Genomic DNA, 19,577 nt, shown 5'->3' on the forward strand with positions numbered 1-19,577 from the left:
CTCATAATTTTGATTTGCCATGCGGATATTTTTTATGATTTTATATTTATTTACTAGGGCAAATAGCCGGACATACTATGAGTATTTTTACACTGGTATTAATACTTCTACTGACGTAAAGGATCTGGGTACAGTTCACCGATTTTAACAGACCTTTTTTTATTTAGTTTATCGCAAATCTGAAACAATTATCAGTTAATAAACAGATAAACAGTGATACAGATATTTATCAGGGGTTAATCCAGACTTCACTGATCAGTCTCGCTCGTCCACGTCTGTTTATTTTCTTCCACGTGGACGTGCTGCGCGTTCCTCGCGGAAGTGACGGCAGGGCGGCGATGGCGGCTCGCAGTTTCATTCCGGATTTCCACTGGACTACAAACTGATTTTAACCGGGCCGGTCACACTTTGGGGAACTTTTGTGAAGCTGTCTCTCTTCGGACGCCGCTCAGAGTGAAGTCGCGTTGACCCGGCGCTTGGCAACGGGCGGCCCCGCAGCTTTTTGGGGGTATTTTTGTCCTCGGTTCAAGGTGGTCACCCTGTCGAGCTAGCGGTAGCTCTGAGGCTACTAGCTAACACAGCTAGCTCCGGAGCTAGCTTGTCAACGAGCTGCGTGCTAAGGTCCATACAGCAGCAGTCGTCGTGCAGCGGCTTTTCTTTTGACCACGTCCACGTTTGTCTGTCACAGCTGCAATGAAAATGCACTGTATTTAATGCTAATTGGGCCACAAGTGTGCAGAGCGAGGTACTCACACGTTTGCTTGGCCTCTTGTTAATTTGAATCGCTAGTTTGGCGGCTGTGGCTAAAGACGGATTTTGACTCACTAGCAAGCAAGTTCCCTCACCAATTGTCCCAACAACTTCGGGCAAAGGCGAGCTACCAGCCGAGAATTGACTTGCTGTGGGGTCTTTGCGTGCTCATCAACATGCTGAAGACCCGGCAGTGTTTACTCGGCATCCGCACATTTCTCGGCGTAACGTCGAGAATATGGGGCTTCATCATGTACATCCTCAGGAAGCACCTACGAACGGTGAGAAGGGCTTTGGGACATATGTGGCAGGTCATACTGTTGTGTTTCTGTGACAAGTGAGCAAAATATGTACATTGCCATGGTTCCAATGTGTTAGGTACTTTACAGGTCACATCCATCTGGAGGGATGCTCAGTTACCTCAGATCACCCGTGTTTCTCACCTGTGCTGAACTTTTCTGTCTCATTGTGTGCATCCACCATGATGGTTTACCTGTTAATCTGTAAATAAGTGAACATATCCTATGTCAGAGTAACCCTAACCTCCCACTGAGGCTCAATAACATCTGTGTCAAATCTTTTGCTCCATCTTACAGCATAAAGATGGCTTGAAGTATCTAAAACTTTATTTAGTAGAGTTAATTATACAGCCAAAACATATTTGCAGCTAGGGATGGGTATCATGAGGATTTTATTGATGCCAATATCAGTATCAGGCCTGCTCATCAATATCAAAACTTAACGATACTCCTGTTGATAGTACTGCCCGACATACTGGATTTTGGGGGCTGATACTGATATTAGAAAGTAAAAATAATTCTGATAACTGTATATAGACTCATGTTATTGATTTACGTATATAAAAAACAGAAAAAAGCACTTTGGTGTGTAGGAGATGGTGGAGTGGACCAGAAAGTTACAGAAGGACTCCTACAAACTGCCAAACTTGCAGTATAACATTTATTTGCAACATTTTGGTACTAGATCTTCATCGAGCAAAAAACAGTGAAGGTCTAGATCCAAAATGTTGCACATAAATGTTATTTGGCAAATTAAGACACAAATTTATGTATATAAAATCCAAAAATGATGTCAGGACACTGAAACAGTAAACTTTCATCACAATTTGTAATCATTTTAAATAAGGAACACTAATTGACAACTTAAATTAAGAAAAAGGATCAAATATACATAAACTGCAGCCTATAAAACTCAAAGAATAAAAACAGACTGCATTATATTCTGCAAAATATTTATATTCTGCCAATATTGCACCAGTAATATCTGTTTGGATCAAACTACTTGTCATCATTTGGTACAAAGACATGACATTCAAAGATGTGAAAAGATTCAGCAGTTATTTTATTACTTTTTGCAGAAGTGTCAAGTCATTGCATTTAGCTGCATTTTCATCAGATTTATTAAAGTGAGTCCACACTTTTGATTGTTTTGCCCTGTCAACTGTTTATGTAACATTAACATTGTCCCAGAGCTTATCAATATTTTGGCACTGACCGGTCAGAAACCAGTACAAGTTCTCAACACCCATCCCTATTTGCAAAACAGAGGTGCAGAAAGTGCTGGTACAGGATTTAATAAATGATGAAGTAATGAAAACTTATTCCAAAATAGTTCATTTTGTTTGACTACAGTCCAAAACTAAAAGTTGGTCAAAGTGATGATCATTTAACAATACTTAAGAAAACCAGCACAGCCTCACATTTGTGAAACTAGAAGTAGGGCTGCAGCTAACAATTATTTTCATTATCGATAAATCTTTCAATAATTTTCTCAAGTAATCCATTAATTGTTTGGTCCATAAAATGTCAGAAGAAAGTGAAAATTGTTGATCTCTGTCTCCCAAAGCCCAAGGTGACATTATCAAATGTCTTGTTTCGTCCACAACCAGAAGAAACCAAGAAATATTTACCTTTAACAAGCTGAAATCAGAGAATATTAACAGTTTTAATAATATTTGGCGGTTCATTTAATAGTTGACAGCTTATCGATTAATCAACTAAACATTACAACTCTAACGTCCAGTATCTAAAACTTAATATAAATTAGTTTATTATTTAGCATAAACACATTTGCAACACAACAAGTGCATGAAGTGGCACACAGGATTAAATGAATGAGAAAATAATGAAAACTTTTTTTTTGTCTGATAAATGGTTATTCAAAATTATATTAAATTAACAGTGTAAGGGAAAAAAACCAACACACTGTAAAATTTATGAAGCAAAACCATAGAATATGTGTTATATTGTCTGCAACAGTTAATTGATTTTAAAAACTGTTGCAGATTAAATTTTGTTTGGCTGCATCAGCTCTTAAATAATTTATCTAGGTGTCTGTTTTGTGCGATGAGATAGTGTGAATGAACGACTCATTCAGCTACATTTGCAAAGAGGCAAACTCCCACATCTCAACAGTAACTTTGAGGATCAGCCTGCACAAGCCTGCAGGTCACCTTCAATTGCTTATAAATGCCTCCACACAATAAACATGGCATTTAACGTGACAGAAGCCACCTGCTTGTAACTTAGACACACACACAGGTGTTGTCGCGTTGTTAATAGACGTGCATATGTGGTGTAACATGAGTGGACTTCGACTCGAGCTCCGTATCAAGCCAACAAAGCTTGGAGGAGTGCCCTACCGCGTGTTGTAATCATCTTGCTGTTCGAGGTTTGTCTGCAGTTTATTGTGTGGCAGTAACACTTGCGGGTTGTCAACAGGCCCTGAGAGAGAGTGAGTAGTTCAGTCCATGTTATGGCTGAAGTGAGAGGGATTATGTCAGCACAGAGGGCGTACTGTTCTCTCTCCCTCCCTCTGTTTCTCTCATTTTCACTCACAGTTTAGCCCTGTTGTTTACTTTACATGATGCACTGGAACAATGTCATGATCCAGCCACCGCTTCTGTAGAAAGCAGTGTAACGTAGGTGATCCTACAGACGGCGACCAGGTAAACTATGACAGGTGATGGAAAATATTCAAGACCTAACCGATTCAGTACATTTAAAACAAGGGTATGATGCAGCTATGATAAAGCCCTTTAAAAATCTAATTGTCCCACAAAGCTCCTGTCACCTGTGAATAAGAAAGGTGTTTCCCTTCAAGAAGACCACAACGTGTAAAGTAACTTGATTCAAACATTTGGATCAATAAAAGCTCTATTGGATTATGATTATTACAACCAATAGGTCATAATCCCATGCACGCTACTATGTGTCAACAGATGACGAGATGATTGTTCATTAATCTTACCGACAACAATGTTGTGTAGTGGCTCTGCTCATTATCTCCTGCATGCATGTGGATTTAGTGCTGAAACAATAGCGGTGTTTACATGGACCTTAATATTCCACAATTAATCCAAATAACCGCCCAATCAGAGTAAAAATGCAGAATGTACACACCTCAGTTGGGCCTGATCGGAAGGAATTTTCAATCAGGTTGAGAGGAGTGGTGTAAACCTTCAATAATCAATTCAATAGGAAAATAATAACCATATAAACCTTAATTCTGATGGTTTCTCTTTGGTTGGAATAAATCTCTTTCTGTGCATGTCTGAGCAGTAGGTGACTTGTCACGAACAAGTTTCTGGGAAGGACAGGAACTATTCAGTAGTGGATACAACTTTTCTGTTAGAGACCTTAATTGAAGCCAATATTGTTCCCACGATACAACGTGGCTCCATCTTGAAAATTACTTGATGGAACCATTTCTTCTTCGTTTGTTCACTCGTTAGCAAACCAGACCCTTCTTGTTTAGTTATATTTGTAGAACATTAGTTGCCTCACAGCAGTCAGAACCAGTTTGCGCATGTCAAAAAACTTGTATCCTGCTTTGGGCTTTTAAACACATTTTATCTTATCACCTAATTTAACATCCATGTGAAAAGGTTTCTTAGCAGAATGATTTCAATCAGATTGAAGAAGTAGCAAATTAGCTGATCAACATAAAACTCCCAACACGATTAGTTGAGTAATCAGCAGAAAATGAACCTGCAACATTTTTTGTAATCAGTTAATTAATGGAAATTTTCAAGCCAAAATGCCCCAGATTGTCTGGTTTCAGCTTATTGGTTGTGAAAATCTGCTAGTTTTCTTAGTCATCTATGATAGAAACTTTACACATTTAGGGTTCGGATGGCAAAAATGAGAAGTTTGAATTAGAGTGGCACCTTACCTTGGGCTTTCAGAAACAATGACATTTTTCATCAACAATGAAAATAACTGTCTGTTGCAGCCCTTGTTTCAATACACCAACCTGAGCTCTGGAAATAAATCATTAAGCAATAACAATTTGATAGATAATGGGGAAAAATAGTTAGCTGAAGCCAAAGTTTATAGTTTATCTGAATTAATTTATTGAATGCAAATGCCAATAACCTGGTTATAGCTACACAAAATGATTAGCAGCTTTTCTCCATTACTTAGCATTATAAATTAAAGATTTTTGGGCTGTTGGTCAGATTAAAGCTGTGGTAGGCAGCACATTTTTTGTGTCACTGGACAGAAGTCCCATAATAACCTTTTAGTATAATGTTATTCATGTGATGTGAGAGAGAACTAGTTTTTGGCTCCTCCTCTTTGCTCTGTTTTCAGGCTTTAGAAAATCCAGCCTGTGACTTGTTCAGTCACAAGTTGGTGAGGTAGTTTTTTGTACAGTCTCACTCCCAAAAAGTCAGTATTTAAAAATCCGGGAATGAGACTCAACAATCAACTACCTTTGCACCTGTTAAGAGAGCAAAGTTAATTGAAATCTTACAGGTAGCCATAGTCTGAAGGCAGAAGAATCAGTATTAGTTTGCCTGCTTGGGGTCCAGATGGACGCTCTTGGAGGTGCAGAGAGCTGAGTCGAGGGTGAGGTCCCCCCGTGGTGCCCAGCAGCTGCTGGCACCAACAGGCTTCCCCCAAGCTTACTCTGCCAGGCAGCAGCAGGGGGTGACACGTAGGGGGAGGCCCTGTCCTGTCCGAGCGAAGCTTAGGAACCAAGCACCCCAGGCTCAGTCAAAGTCACCCTGCAAGTCTCCCTTCCTATGTGTGTCCCATGCTCCGCTGACACCCTCCGACAGCTGGGGGAGATAAAAATAGCCCTGTGAAGAAAAGTGCAGAGCCCCTGGGCAGGAGCGGCACTGGAAAGGAGCCTCTCTGTAGACTCTCTGACCAGAGCAGAGCGAGGAAGTTAGAGAGGAGGAGTCATGGGTTGGACACAATTGAGTTTGTTTCAGTATGGTGTCCTCCACCGATCTCTTGCACAATCTCTATTGTAAAGCTATAGAAGAGAGTGAGTTACCAAGACTGTGTTATTCAATATAACTTAAAGACGTCAAGGTTGTCAAGGGTGCATTCACACCTAAGTCCTCCAGTTCCTGAATGAAACCAATGCAAGGATGATGCACAGTTTCAGTTTTCTGTTGGTCCAGTTTGCATTGACACAGGCAAAGCTCAAACAGTCCCAGAACTGAAAACACAAGTCATGTGGTGGCTGCCACCGAAAAGAAATAAAAAGGCTGTTTCTGTGGTGTTGTGACGGCATCTGCTTGTGCTCCTCACAGCAGAGTTGGTCCAGCCTGTAAATGGCTATCATTTTAGTTAGCAGCTACGATTCAGGGTAAAGACAATTAAAATAGAGATGGAAACCACAGGGATCAGATGATTGATCATGTCTCCTTTTGATTTGTTTTGCCACTGTGAAAAAAATAGCAATGACTAGTAGCTGCTAGCTGTCTGGGCTTTGACTTAACTGGACCCAACGGCTCTGCAGTGGCAGTAAATGTAACGTTATAACAGAAACACTGGACAGTTTTATGTGGCTGGAGGAACATTATGTTACAAGATTTTGTAAGCCAAAAATAGGATGGTTGCTCCACTGCACAGTGCGTTGGGGACAGGAGTGTCACGTGGACACATTTATTTTTCATTTGCCCGATTTGGACAACTACATGTGGCATTCCACTTGTCCAAACGCAGATTTTGTAATGAAGTGTTAATGTCAAGCCCTAGGTGGAAATGGCGTTTGAACCAATGGCCCAATAATCTACCAGCATATTGTACATCATGGAGCAACATCAGGTTCATGTTGATCTTGATCAGAAGTAAGCATACTTTACATATATATAAGCAGACTGTAGAGGACTCACAAATGAACATCTCTTAAGATTTTGTTATGAGTTCAAGTTTGTCCCTTGCCAGTCCACATTTTGTTAGCGAACATGCAGCCAGTTCAGCTGTCACATACAGAAAGTGAAAATGTTTCTTCATTGATGAAATAACACATGCAATGATGCGCTTCAGTGACTTGAATTCAGTGTTGTTCACACTTCACACCACTTCAAAGGTAACTTTAAACCACCCAATCAAGAGGCAGACCAGAGAGCCAGTTATTCGGTCCGCGCTGGTGTTCAAGTCTGACGTTCACACCAACTCAACTGAACTGCACCGAGGGGGTAAACGGTCGAGGGTTCAGTTCTACTGGTCTAAACAAGCCTGGTGTGAACCTGCGTTAAGGCTTTCATGAAAATATTTGTGTTGCATCTGTTCCAAATCAACCTTTTGCTCAGCTAAGTTTCCGCAGTGATTATGGATTGCATTCGTTAAGATGACTTAAAGCCACTTGTCTTTGTGCCCTGAAGGATTCCCAAAACACTAACACTGGCCTTCTGTGTAAAATTACACATTATGTAATTTCCTTGGAAATGAACACAGACACTTTTAAAAATACAAGTCACTCAATAGCACAAACTAACTACTGTAGCTAATGCACTGACTATGGATAAGTACCTCAATCATCTCCCCTTCAAAATAATCTGAACTATCCCTTTAAAGCTTTGTAAGACTTTGATGGAGATATTAATGTTACATCTGGTCTAAATCATCTTTAGCTCAGTTAAATGCATTATGAATTGCAGCAATTCAGATGACGTAAATCCGCTTGTTTTTACGCCCCAAAGGTTTCCCATAACACCAGTACTGGCCTTCTGTGTTCAAAATGTCACTTTTTGAGTGCAGTAGGATATGATCAATTTGAAGCCTTCAGTGAACTTTGTGTCAAGAAGGTAGTTCCCCTTTTCATCAGAAATCAAAGTAAAGAAAACATTTGAAACCTTTCTATGGTGCAATTACTCATCATGTCTCAGTATATTGTGTACGGTTTGACCTGGAATGTTAAGGTTTGTCTGACTCTCATTTTTCTTGTTCATTTGCAGATAATCCAGTATCAGACGGTGCGATACGACACTTTGCCTCTGTCACCTATCTCCAGAAACAGACTCAGTGAGTGCATGATTGTTTCCATGATTCGACTTCATAGCAAATTCTTGGGGGGCCTTTGAGTAAGACTGTCAAGAATTTTAAATGTGTTTGGAAACGTAAAGCAAAGTCTGTTCTTTTACGCCGACACATTTGTTTTACGTGATACGAAATAGAGAGGAGATGCTATCACAACATATTTGTAAGATGTTATCGCAACATATTTGTAATGTTGAAATTTAAGTAGAAGTAAAACCAGTCTGTCAAGTACGAAGTGATTGTGCAGAAACATAACACACATTCATACACAGACACACAGCTTGACCCCTTTCTTTCTCATAAATGAAAAGAATCAGAATTTTAAGGCAGATAAACTTGGCAGGACTTCAAGACGAGCTTTAAGCTGGCACTTGTGGGTCATGGCTGTATATCTTAAGTATTTTGCCAAGTGCAATGCTTTTGGGTGCCCCTGTGACTTTTAAATAACACAGGGGAGACTAGGGGCTATTATAACATGTGTTAAATTTTCCTTCATAACTCACAGACTACTTAAAATACACAGGACATCTTGTAAACGACATGTAAACGTCTGTTTGTATTTTTGCAGAGAACAAGGCAAGTATTGTAGGTATAACAAGATTTAAATTATTTGAATTGATATTTTTTACGGCCAGTACATCTCTGCAGCACTACAGTACTTGTTTATCATGCTTCAACATAATGCAACATAGCAGCTTTTGCAACTTGGATATTGCACTTAGTCATTTTGATCATTCTTCAATTAAATGTGCAGCCCTAATTTGAAGTGATTAAAAGTCTTTTTACATTTAATGTTTCAAAAATGAATGAAATTAAATTCTGTTCTATTTAAAATTTAATTCCAGTTTTTTAAATGTAGTGAAATATATTCATTTTCTACCAGAAATGGCTGGGGCCATGATAACATCTCATATGCTCACTAGCAACTCCTGCATTAGTATAATTTGTTCATGTAAATTTTTAACTAGTAACCTTGATGTAAAATTTGTGTGAATTTAAATTTGCAGTCACCTAAACTGCAGAGACAGCAGAGGAAAAATACTGTACATTCGTCTGCTGAGAGGATCCAGATAGAGAATCCTACTGAGCACGTGCAGATTAAGCTGGTTTCTGATTGGAGGGATTGAGTGTGTTACAACTGCCCCCAGGTGATATTTCTGACAGTTTACCTGAATTAACCCCAGACAACTTCAGCACTTTAAAGCTGCTGCAAGGAACTTTGATATTGTGTTGATTTTGAACCCCCCTGTGGAAAACATAACCAAAAAATATAACTTTAACCTCAAACTTTATGCTTCTTTTTGACTGGCTAATATATGACTAACTGTAATTTTGCCTGCTAAAAGGTAAACACAGACTTGTTTAATCTGATTTTGAAAGGAAAGAACGACCCAGTAACAGACATTAAGAATAACCAGCCTATATAGAAATCTTCTTGCGGATGTTCTCATTTACTTATGTAGGTCATATAGAAACATCAGTATTAAATTCAGACTGTTTCAAAACCAGTTTAAAAGTAATTGTAGTAGCTTTAAAGGAAAGGTCAGTCTGTTGCGCAGCTATAAATGTGCAGTGTGAAATGAGATTAATACTTGTCAACAAAGCAAAGGCAGACACCTCCAAATCCACAGCTTATAAATTACATTCAAGCTTGATATTTAATAAGCTAGTGTAAAACACCAATGCTGCGTAATGTAAATAAAACTTGACACTATAAATTACACTGCACACAAAGTCTTACTAATAAAGACGTGACATACAGACCACAGTGTTTCTCAAGATCTGTAACCAGAAAGCTAAAATTAAAAGGCTGCCTAATTTGGTTGTAGATGGTAAGCCACTGTGTGAGGTAAACCAACATCGTCCCAAAAAAGCATTTGAGTAAAACAGTGAATAATAGCAGCAGATAAATGTCAGAATTCACCCATCACAGCGGTATGATTTCCTGCCCAGACTCTACCGGTGACGAGAGGTGTTAGCAGTGGAAGTGCAGAGGAAATGCTAAATGTTACAGGCAGCACTTACACCAGCGTGGACCGGTGTGTGTGCGCTCTGAATGAGCTTCCCTTCTGCCCCGTAGAGAGCTCATTCAAAAGCTCACTCTTGACTTTAGAGGAAGGATTGCATTTCAGTTCCACTCGACTTGCCTCTGACTCACTACACTGACCTCAGCCTTTACATTCATTTAGCTGTAAATGGCAGCTATTTCTGTTGGTATTGACAACATTGTGGACAGAGTTAAAGTAACTGTTTCAGCTGTGGTCTGCAAATCTACGTGTCACATTGCTCTCTCATACCAAGCAGAATGAGGTCAGAAGAAAAGGCCTCCACATCTCCTAGAAGTTCTTGCAGCCAAAAAAGCAGCATTCAAGAGCAGCCTTCTCTTGAACTTTGTGTATTATGGTGCCACTATCTGGAATGTGCCAGTGTTATCTAAGCCCCTAATATCCACTTAGTCAAGCTTTCTCCTGATCAGAAACCAACAACTTTCTCATATAGTAATACATTAATCTTCTAAGCAGGCCTAATTAAAGGTGCAGTGTTTAGTTAATGACCAGAATTTCAGTTAAACGCTCAAAAAATGAAATAACATTATCAACAAAATGTGAAGAAGTAACTTGACATTAATTTAAAGATGTCTATGCATTGTCTTGCAGAGATATCCACTGAAGTTAGCATGGTAACCAGCTAGGCCTGTCCTGTCCTGTCTAGTAATACCACTATGCGATTGATAATCAGATCACTTCATACTTTCAGCTGGGAAATGTATGCAAGGACCGAGTTTGATATTTTCACAAGCCCAGCATATTTAGTCAAATAGATAAAATAAGCTCACAAAATGTCAAGAAATGAAATATTTATACACCTTCTCAGTTTAGGTCTCTCTCTTTTAACAAACTAAGACTTAATTGCCTTGTTAACTTATTATAAATCACACTTCATCAAACTAACAGAAACATAGAAAAACTCACCAAAAAAAGACTTAAAATACCAGAAATTTCATACCAATACTACTGAATTTCCATGATTCTCAATACCTAATTCGATACCACTGTAAAAGACTAAATGAGAATAAAATTCAGCCATTGCTGTTTTTCTTTCTTCTTCTTTTTTTTTTCTTCTAGCACAGTCTGCTACAAATCACTGTTAGGGGAGCCTGTTGCCATGTCTGGAAAGCAATGCACAAGTGATTTTTGCTCAGACATTAAGTTTTTCTCTCTCATTCTCTCCCTCTTTTTCTTCATATTGTAACAGTTAATTTTAACAGAATAATGGTACATATCTGTAGGTCTATACTGTATTTTTTAGCCTGGTGTTTTGCTGAACAGTGTAGGAAAAGAACAAGTCCACTGATTCAAGATTTAACCTATTTTGCTTTGAGCCTCGATCAGCTGAGCTGACAGACTGTACTGAACACGTTGCTGCGTGCACAACTGCAGCCAGTGTGTGTGTGTGACTGAGATGGACACAGAGAGAGTGAGAGGAAGGTGGAAGGTAGAAGGAGGATTATTGCATGCAGTCTTTCTGGAAGCCATTAATATTTACTCCGACTGCTGCTTTGTCTCTTGACCCACAGGTCATAACCCGTGGTATTTTCTAGAACATCGATCCGAACCTGCCCACAACATGGATTAACTGAATTGATCCGCACATCATGACTTTTTCTTGTAGACGAGTTGAAAGCGGACTTGTTACTGCAGCTGCATATTGCTATCTTACACATGTAGTTGTTGTTGTTTAGTACTGGTAGTGGGTGGTCTTTGTTGGCATTTAACAGCAGACTGCAGCACTTTTAAGTGTTTATGCTGTCTCTGTCACGTCCAGAAGAATTGCATCTCCAGTACCCACAGTCCTGTATAAAACATTTTTAAATTTTTGGCATCAACTTGGTACTGAAGAATTGGTTCCTGTGACATCTGTTCAAAAATCAACAACTCTGGTTTGGTTGAAATGAACCCTCACTCCTTAGGCTGTTAACGTTTCTCCTGACCCTGCCCGCCACATTCATCATCCCCAGAGTCAGGGTCCTGGTGTGATCCATTGTAAATCACCCTGGTACTGTCCTTCCTGTCGTCAAACTGGCCTCCGTCAGTCCTGGAAGATCTGTTCGGTCTTGAGAGGCTGCTGAGCCTGGTTCTGTTGTCTGTGGTGTAGACATAAATAATCCACCGGTGATTTGAGCTGCTAGTGTGGCCAGTGGCTGAGGGCCACTAGCTACACAGCTAACTGTGCTAAAGGTAACAGATAGTTACAGTAAGAAGTATAATGAGGAGCAGTCAGCGTCTGCTCTGGTGATATACTTTAACCTCTGTTTAGAGTGATCCTTCAGCATTTGAGCATATCTTACATGTTGCTCCTTTAAATTTTCTTTTAAAATAGAAAGAAAAAAAAAACATTTTGTGAGGATACTTCCTTCCCACCTTAAATCAGGTTGCTCCTTGTTAGCTTTTGTTTCATCTGAAATGCATTATATCTGCTAGCAGTATGGGTACTTTTTCTAATTGGTCTCAATGATTGTGTTTACACATAGTTAAGTGGCTGGATTTACAGTCCTGTAGGAAAAACCAGGTTTCTCTTATTAGGGTAAGGAGTTATAGGTACCCAATTCACCAGCTAGATGTCTCCTGGAGGATTTTTTTATTATACATCCATGAATCAGTGAGCATTTTACATATGTGTTTGTGCATAATGAAGACCTGAGACGGGAAGAATTGCAGCAGGCATGAAGGACAGATCATTACACATAGTGATGCATCCTTGTATTTGTCTTAATTCTCTGAAAAAAATCAAAGAGCTGTGTCTTCTCTTGTTGCTAATTTGCTTTAAAAAAAAGTAAGTGATGGTTTCAATATAAGTCAGGGGAAGAGGAGAAATCTGACCAGTGATGACTGACCTGCTGCATGTATACACAGATTTTACAGTAACTGTTACTGCAGTTCATGTGCACGTGTTTTGCAATTTCCTGTGTAACCTCATGCTTCCCTGTAACCTGGTTTCTTGTGTGCATGTAAATGTTACTGAATGAAGTATCACAAGCATTTCTGTTTTCTCATAAACTCCAGATGCAGTAAAGAGGAAGATTCTGGTTCTGGACCTGGACGAAACGCTGATCCATTCTCACCATGATGGGGTCCTCAGACCCACAGTGCGGCCTGGCACGCCGCCAGATTTCATTCTTAAAGTACGAGCATTCAGACGCACATGTACATGTTTGAACACATTGAAGCCTAAACGCTGTCTATCTACATGAACATCTGTTTTTTTTTTTCTCTCTGTCTGTGCAGGTCGTCATTGACAAGCACCCAGTCAGATTCTTCGTACATAAAAGGCCTCATGTTGACTTCTTTTTAGAAGTGGTGAGTGTCTGCCTGTTATCATCGTCACTGCTTGTGTGATCGAATCCTAGATTAAAATGGAGGGGAACAGTAAAGCACACTGTGTACCTGAAACATCACTGCTTGGGTCACCTTTTATCCTGTCTGTCATCTTTAGCCTCACTCTCCATTGTACTGCACTCTCACACTACCTGATGGCAAAAAAACATATTTGTTTTGGATAACGATCCTCCAAGCCTTACTGTATCTTGAGTTTTGTGTGCTCTATACTCTGTGTGTGTACACAGGTGAGCCAGTGGTATGAGCTGGTAGTTTTCACAGCTAGTATGGAGATCTACGGCTCAGCGGTGGCAGACAAGCTGGACAACAACAGGAACATCCTGAAACGCAGATACTACAGACAGGTACGGCTCCAAACTTTATTTAAACAGTTTGTTTTAAAGTTGATACAGTGGTTTGTGGTGGTGGCGGTGGTGGTGACTTTTTTGTTTTTTTCTTTTTCCAGCATTGTACATTGGATCTAGGTAGTTATATTAAAGACCTGTCTGTAGTACACGATGACCTGTCCAGTATTGTCATCCTGGACAACTCGCCTGGTGCTTATCGTAGCCATCCAGGTAAGACTCAAAGCCTCATGGAGAGCACCTGCTGTTTGTCCTTAAGGGTGTTTTCACATGTAATTCTTTGTAAACAAACCAAACTCAGTCCTTTTACATGGCCCAACCGTAAAGAATATTGGTCACTTCATATGGAAGAGGACTGGTAGAACGGTCAGATGCCATCGTCCATTAACCCAACCTGATGGTACTTCATTTTTTGAAGCACTGTGTAACTCTGGTTTTGAAATAATCTATAAAAATAAGTCTATTATTAATATTGCATTATTATAAAGCCCCCTGATGAGTTGAAAAGTGGAGGAAAACCTTAGTCTCTGTGCGTTATAGACAGTTGCTTTTAATTGTGTTCTTCAAAGTACCTTCTGCACTAGTCTTGCCAGTGTTTGTGTTTTGTGGTTTTGTTTTTTCGAGCACCCTTATGCAATAGCATGTGATCTGTCTACGGCAAGCTTAGAGGGGTTAAAAAAAAACAAAACAATGACTAATGACAAAGTGAATTTGAAGCGCTTTGTGTTTACAGTGCACATGTTAAGCGAAGTGCAACGCGGGCGTGTAGCGAACCATGATCAGACCATCTTCCAGTTCTGTTGAAGTGTTCACATTTGCACAAAAATGCTGACTAATCCTTCTATGTTTGTTTGAAAGGCAAGTAGTGTGAAAGCACCCTTAAGGTCCAAGCTACATATATTTAAAATACCTGTAATATAGTATTCATAAGAGTTCATGTATTTAATCATACAAAAATTTTACCAAACTTGGGGAGGTGAGGGGTGCAGTGCTACTGCAGGGAGGATCATATATGACCAGAAGAAAAATATGTAGTGAAATTTATGTTGAGTAGGTTTTTTCAAGCTTTGTCACAGTGTCAAATGCAGGTGTAACTCATCAGCTAACCTGCTGCTGTTTGCAGTAACTGCTTGAGCAAAGCTTTGTTAACATTATTGGTTCCACCTTTGCTTTTTCTGCTGTGACAAGCCAATACATCTGCCTTGAAAAAAGTTTCTGATTATGATTCATTTGGAAATGATGAAAAAAGCCCTTTTATTTCCAAAATGTGGAATGCTGCAGAACGTGTGGGGACCACTGATTCATGTGGACTTGAGTTTCCAGTAATATAAATGAGTCAAGTTCTGCCTTCTTAATCTCTTAAACAATATTACACAAACTGCACATACGCAACAAGAACATGTATGAAATATTATGAGGTCATCTGTCTATTTTTAGTTGTTTCTGCACATTTTTTTAGTCTGTGGGACAAGATGTAAAATGTTTTATAACTAAAAGAGATTGCCAAGAGATTGAAGTGTATCTATTCAGCTGTCTGTATTCTGTGTACATCCATCTTTAAGATACAAGATGAAGGGCTTCATCGTAAACAAATCAACCTTGTGATGAGGCAGGAAGAGGAGAAATAACTGAGCGGCTTATTCTCACTACAAGGCTTGTATTGTAAAAGCTGTAACAGTGCATTAAATCTGCAGCTCTTCTAACACTCAGTGGCCTCTTTAACAGAGCAGCATAAAATCACAACCATGTCCATTTCTCTGACACGACTGACTGGCTATTTTCTGCCTTCCAGACAATGCAATACCCATCAAGTCCTGGTTCAGCGACCCTAGTGACACAGCACTTCTTAACTTGCTGCCTATGCTGGATGCACTAAGGTAAAAAGCATAATAAAGTCGGCATGAAAGCAAATAGACAATGCAAACACTGTAACTCTTCTGTGTACTGTACTGTGTTCAAATGGGAGTGTGGTCATTTAAGAGATGCAAACTAACAGCTGTACCTGCTGCACTTGATTTTAGTTGTTATTAACACTTGTCAAAGTTTAGTTTGGCTACAGTTAACACTGACTGCAGGTAACGATTTATTGACATTATTCTGAATAATAGTTTTATTCTAATAAAGCTGTTGACAAAAGTTGTTGCTTATAGAACAGTCATTTTCCCATTTGTATAACACAGTGCATAACCTGATTAATGACTAAAGATATCCCATCTACACTGCCTGGCTGACCCCACAGTACGCTTGTGGTGCAAAAGACTGCTTTGAGATGTTATTGGGAATAGTTTAATATTCTGAGAAAATGCTGAATTGCTTTCTTTTCTAGAGTAAGATCTATAAAACTCATGTCAGTTGGTTGAAAATGGAGGTGGAGTTAGTCTTAGCTTAGCATAAAGACTAGAAGCAGAGGGAAACCACTAGCCTGGCTTTGTCAGAAGTTCAACAATACACCTGCATTCAAACTTTGATTTAAACATAATCATTTAAGTTTCCTTTATTTGTAATAATGTCGAGATACAGAGAAGCTCTGAATAAACCATGTCTGCACAGGAGGTGCAGTGAAAGCAGCAGCACATTAGCAGAGAGAGAGAGAGCAGTTTCTGTCCTTTGTGTCGACACAGTCAGAACTTGTCGAAACATTGAAACAAAATCTTACGACACTTTTTACCATTGCTCTCTCCTGAAGTTTTTTTTAACTGATGGTTTTATCTTGTCCTGTCTGGTAGTTTTAACTTTCATTTATTTATTTTGTCCTTGTTTATATTGTTTCAAATGTTTTTTTAATTCTCTGCTTTTATGTTCAGCATTGTGTGTTGCATTTTAGGCATGAATTGTGCTAAATAAATAGTTATAGAGCTAAGAGCTAAGAGCCCAACACACAATCACTATAGTTATGCATGTGAAATGAAAAAAATAGAAGCGTGAAAATAAGTGTCAAAATATGGTTTGTGTTGTGTTAATGCAGCCTGTGAAGACAGGATGATTATGAAATGTGCATGAGATGGACGACAGAAGAACTTTCTGTGGAGACTCGCTGTAATGCTCACTAATAGTAACACATTGTATTTAATTTGTTTAATGTAGGGCTGCAGCCGGCTCAGAATTTTGTCAGTCAAATCAGATTTGGGCTGATTAATACGATAATATGAAGATTTACTTTTTTTTTTTTTTTTTTAGTTCAGTGTCAAACTAAAGTCTGATATCAGCCTACATTAGTCTAATGTTTTAGCCTTCCTCACTTTTTAAAGCATTTCTTTTTCATGTGTGATGTTAAAACATCAAATTCTCACACAATCAGACAAAGTAAGTGTGTGTTCTCCTGCTTGTAGATCAGGTATAAAATTTACATTTTATTCAATAAGTGCACCAATTAATGTAAAACTATATATTTATGATTCCCTGTATTTGTAATTCCTTACTGGAATGTTATCGCTTGTAAGCTTCTGTCTGTTTTATCCTGTTGTTGTAATACACACACACAAAAAACGACATGAAGGCTTGAAGAGTCTCAGTTGACTGAGGGGTCTCTGGCTGATGAGGCCTAGTTTAATCCATAACAAAAATGGAAAATCAATTTTGCAGGATTAGAGAAAGTTAACTGGTGTCTCTGTACAAGCACCAAAATGAAAAAAAAATACACCTGTGCTCAGCGAGCCCGTCTAGCAACCTGCACTGTACATTGTCTGAGATGGTGCAACTTCTGTGCAGATGGACAGTAGGTGTTTGTTAGTAAGTTGTAGGTGTTTGTAGGCATAATTTTTCACTTTAGTGAGCGCTAGGCTAGCTGTTACAACCTGTTTCAAGTCCTGCTGCTAAGCCAAGATAAACACATCTGCCTACAACTTCATAATTAAAGGTTCAGTATGCATTTCTGGAGAAAGATATTTGATTGACTTTTCGTTCGTTGTGGAGAATAAGGCTCAATAATCGAATATTTTACCAACCAGTGACCATCTTAAGTCTCCCGTTACTCCATGGCTACATTTTTAAAGCTTCAGTACAGAGCCAAGAGGAAGGGCAGATTTCTCGGTTTCTCTTGGACCATTTGAGTCGCATTAAACTATTCCTTTAAAGATTATGATATTGAAAACATAGTGTCAAGTAGTTTAATCGTCTCTCTCCGTTTTTCTCCTAGGTTCACTGCTGATGTCCGCTCCGTCCTCAGTCGAAACCTCCACCAGCACCGGCTCTGGTGATTGGCTGAATGGAGAGGGGGCGGGGCTTGTTGACCAGCCTCTTCCTCTCTGCCGGCTTCCATCCTGCCCTCCCGTTCCCAACACAGACGACTCACCAGCCCTCTCTGAGCCTCTCAGACAGACGCGTCCTGAGGAGACGAGGGTTGGGGCGACCGCCTCACATGGGATGAACAGTACGGGATCAGCAGAGCCCACAAACTACTGAGGAGGGAGGGGGAGCCAGCTTTTTTTTTTTTTTTCTTCTTGATTCTTTATTTGTATTTTTTTTTTTTTTTCCAAAACAAAATGGAGCCTCTCTGCCTTATCGCTCCTGATACTGACTGTGTGCGTATGAAGGTGAGCTTGTGTACGTGAGTCGGAGTATGCTTGCTGAGTTCGTTAGTCCCTTTTTAAACTTTTTTGACAACTAGGGAGGGGGGAAAGAGGAGGATCGGCAAAGCAACAAAGACAATTCTACGTTATTATTTCTTCTTCTTCTTCTTCTCCTCCGGTCATCACCAGACATTGCACTTACGCAGACAACTCATCAATTTACTGTCTTAACCTCTCGGAGCAACTGAGTAGGGGAAAATAGAGAACCGCCCCTTTTTAGATCATACCCAACAGTGATTCATGAATTCCTGAGGTAGGTTTTTTTTTCCCCCTCTGAACAGGAATGGATAAATGGTGTAACCGATGGACTTTTTGCTTGCAACATACCATCCACAGGCATTTTTCTGGACAAATAGCCGAGCAGCCTGATATTTCTTCTTTTTTTTTCCCCAGCCATAAACGTCACTCTTTCCCCAAAACTCCTCATGGGACTCGGTGATAAATACGACTGAAGTTGTGAGAAAAAAGAATGGCTTGTAAACGATATGTGGACTGCCGTGCCGCCTTTCCATATCTGATTGTTTCTCTATTATAATATATGATAATATGACTTCTGCATACCATGACATTTCGCTCTCTACCCCCCTCTTTACCATTTGATGCCATCCTGATTTCATCGAATAGGAATTGCACTTAATTTTTTTCCCCCTTTCTGTTTTTGTTGCAGTTGGTTTTGTATTTGATTCAAAATTTGCAGCCTTCCCCCGTTTTCAGTTTTGACCCGCTCCGCTTACTGTATGGGTTCAACTATTAGACCCTCCGTCTTTAAATGCCTTCTGAACAATGTCAGTCTCGTCAAGGCTCACAGCGGCTTCTTATTGGCTCTGTCTCCAGGTCTGTGTTACTAATAAAACACTTGTCAGTATCGACCAGTTACTATCCACCTTGTTTTCTTTTAATGCAATTAATTCTGCCATCTTTTAAGGGTAATTCCAGCATTTTTAAACACTTGCCCCCCTTTTTTTTAATATTTTGGATTCAGATTGACTAATCAGAAGTTCAGAAATTTTTTAAATTGGTGCAGGAGCTCATCTCAGCTGGCAGTTGTGATACAGGCTGCAGTGGCTGCAAAGTAATCCTTGGAAGTAAATGCAGCTGTTAAAGTTCTATACGTCCATTAAAGGTACTTTTTTTCCCAATGAAAATTGGGTATGGCCTAAAATTTATACCACAGTATAATTTGAAACATGGACAGTAACAGTATATGTCACAGTATATTTA

The 19,577-nt window shown here is 39.5% G+C and overlaps 1 protein-coding gene across 1 annotated transcript; it reads left to right on the plus strand.

Annotated features, from left to right (window-relative positions):
- The first annotated feature begins 302 nt into the window (after positions 1–302).
- Positions 303–19,228, plus strand: LOC146305647 (CTD nuclear envelope phosphatase 1A). The gene is made up of 8 exons (XM_084712514.1): positions 303–1,031; positions 7,967–8,033; positions 13,112–13,230; positions 13,334–13,405; positions 13,672–13,788; positions 13,890–14,001; positions 15,581–15,665; positions 17,924–19,228. The coding sequence occupies exons 1-8, from the start codon at positions 927–929 to the stop codon at positions 17,982–17,984; spliced, it is 738 nt and encodes a 245-aa protein (XP_084568640.1). The 5' UTR covers positions 303–926; the 3' UTR covers positions 17,985–19,228.
- The last annotated feature ends 349 nt before the right edge of the window (positions 19,229–19,577 follow it).

Source organism: Lutjanus erythropterus, chromosome 23, assembly GCF_056507025.1.
Source record: "Lutjanus erythropterus isolate fLutEry1 chromosome 23, fLutEry1.hap2, whole genome shotgun sequence".
Lineage (NCBI taxonomy): Eukaryota > Metazoa > Chordata > Actinopteri > Lutjaniformes > Lutjanidae > Lutjanus > Lutjanus erythropterus.

Excerpts from the sequence above, each read along its gene's own strand:
- LOC146305647 (XM_084712514.1), top strand. The coding sequence starts at position 927 with ATGCTGAAGACCCGGCAGTGTTTACTCGGCATCCGCACATTTCTCGGC. Across the intron at positions 8,034-13,111 it reads TATCTCCAGAAACAGACTCA|ATGCAGTAAAGAGGAAGATT; the intron begins GTGAGTGCATGA and ends CATAAACTCCAG. Across the intron at positions 13,406-13,671 it reads TTGACTTCTTTTTAGAAGTG|GTGAGCCAGTGGTATGAGCT; the intron begins GTGAGTGTCTGC and ends GTGTGTACACAG.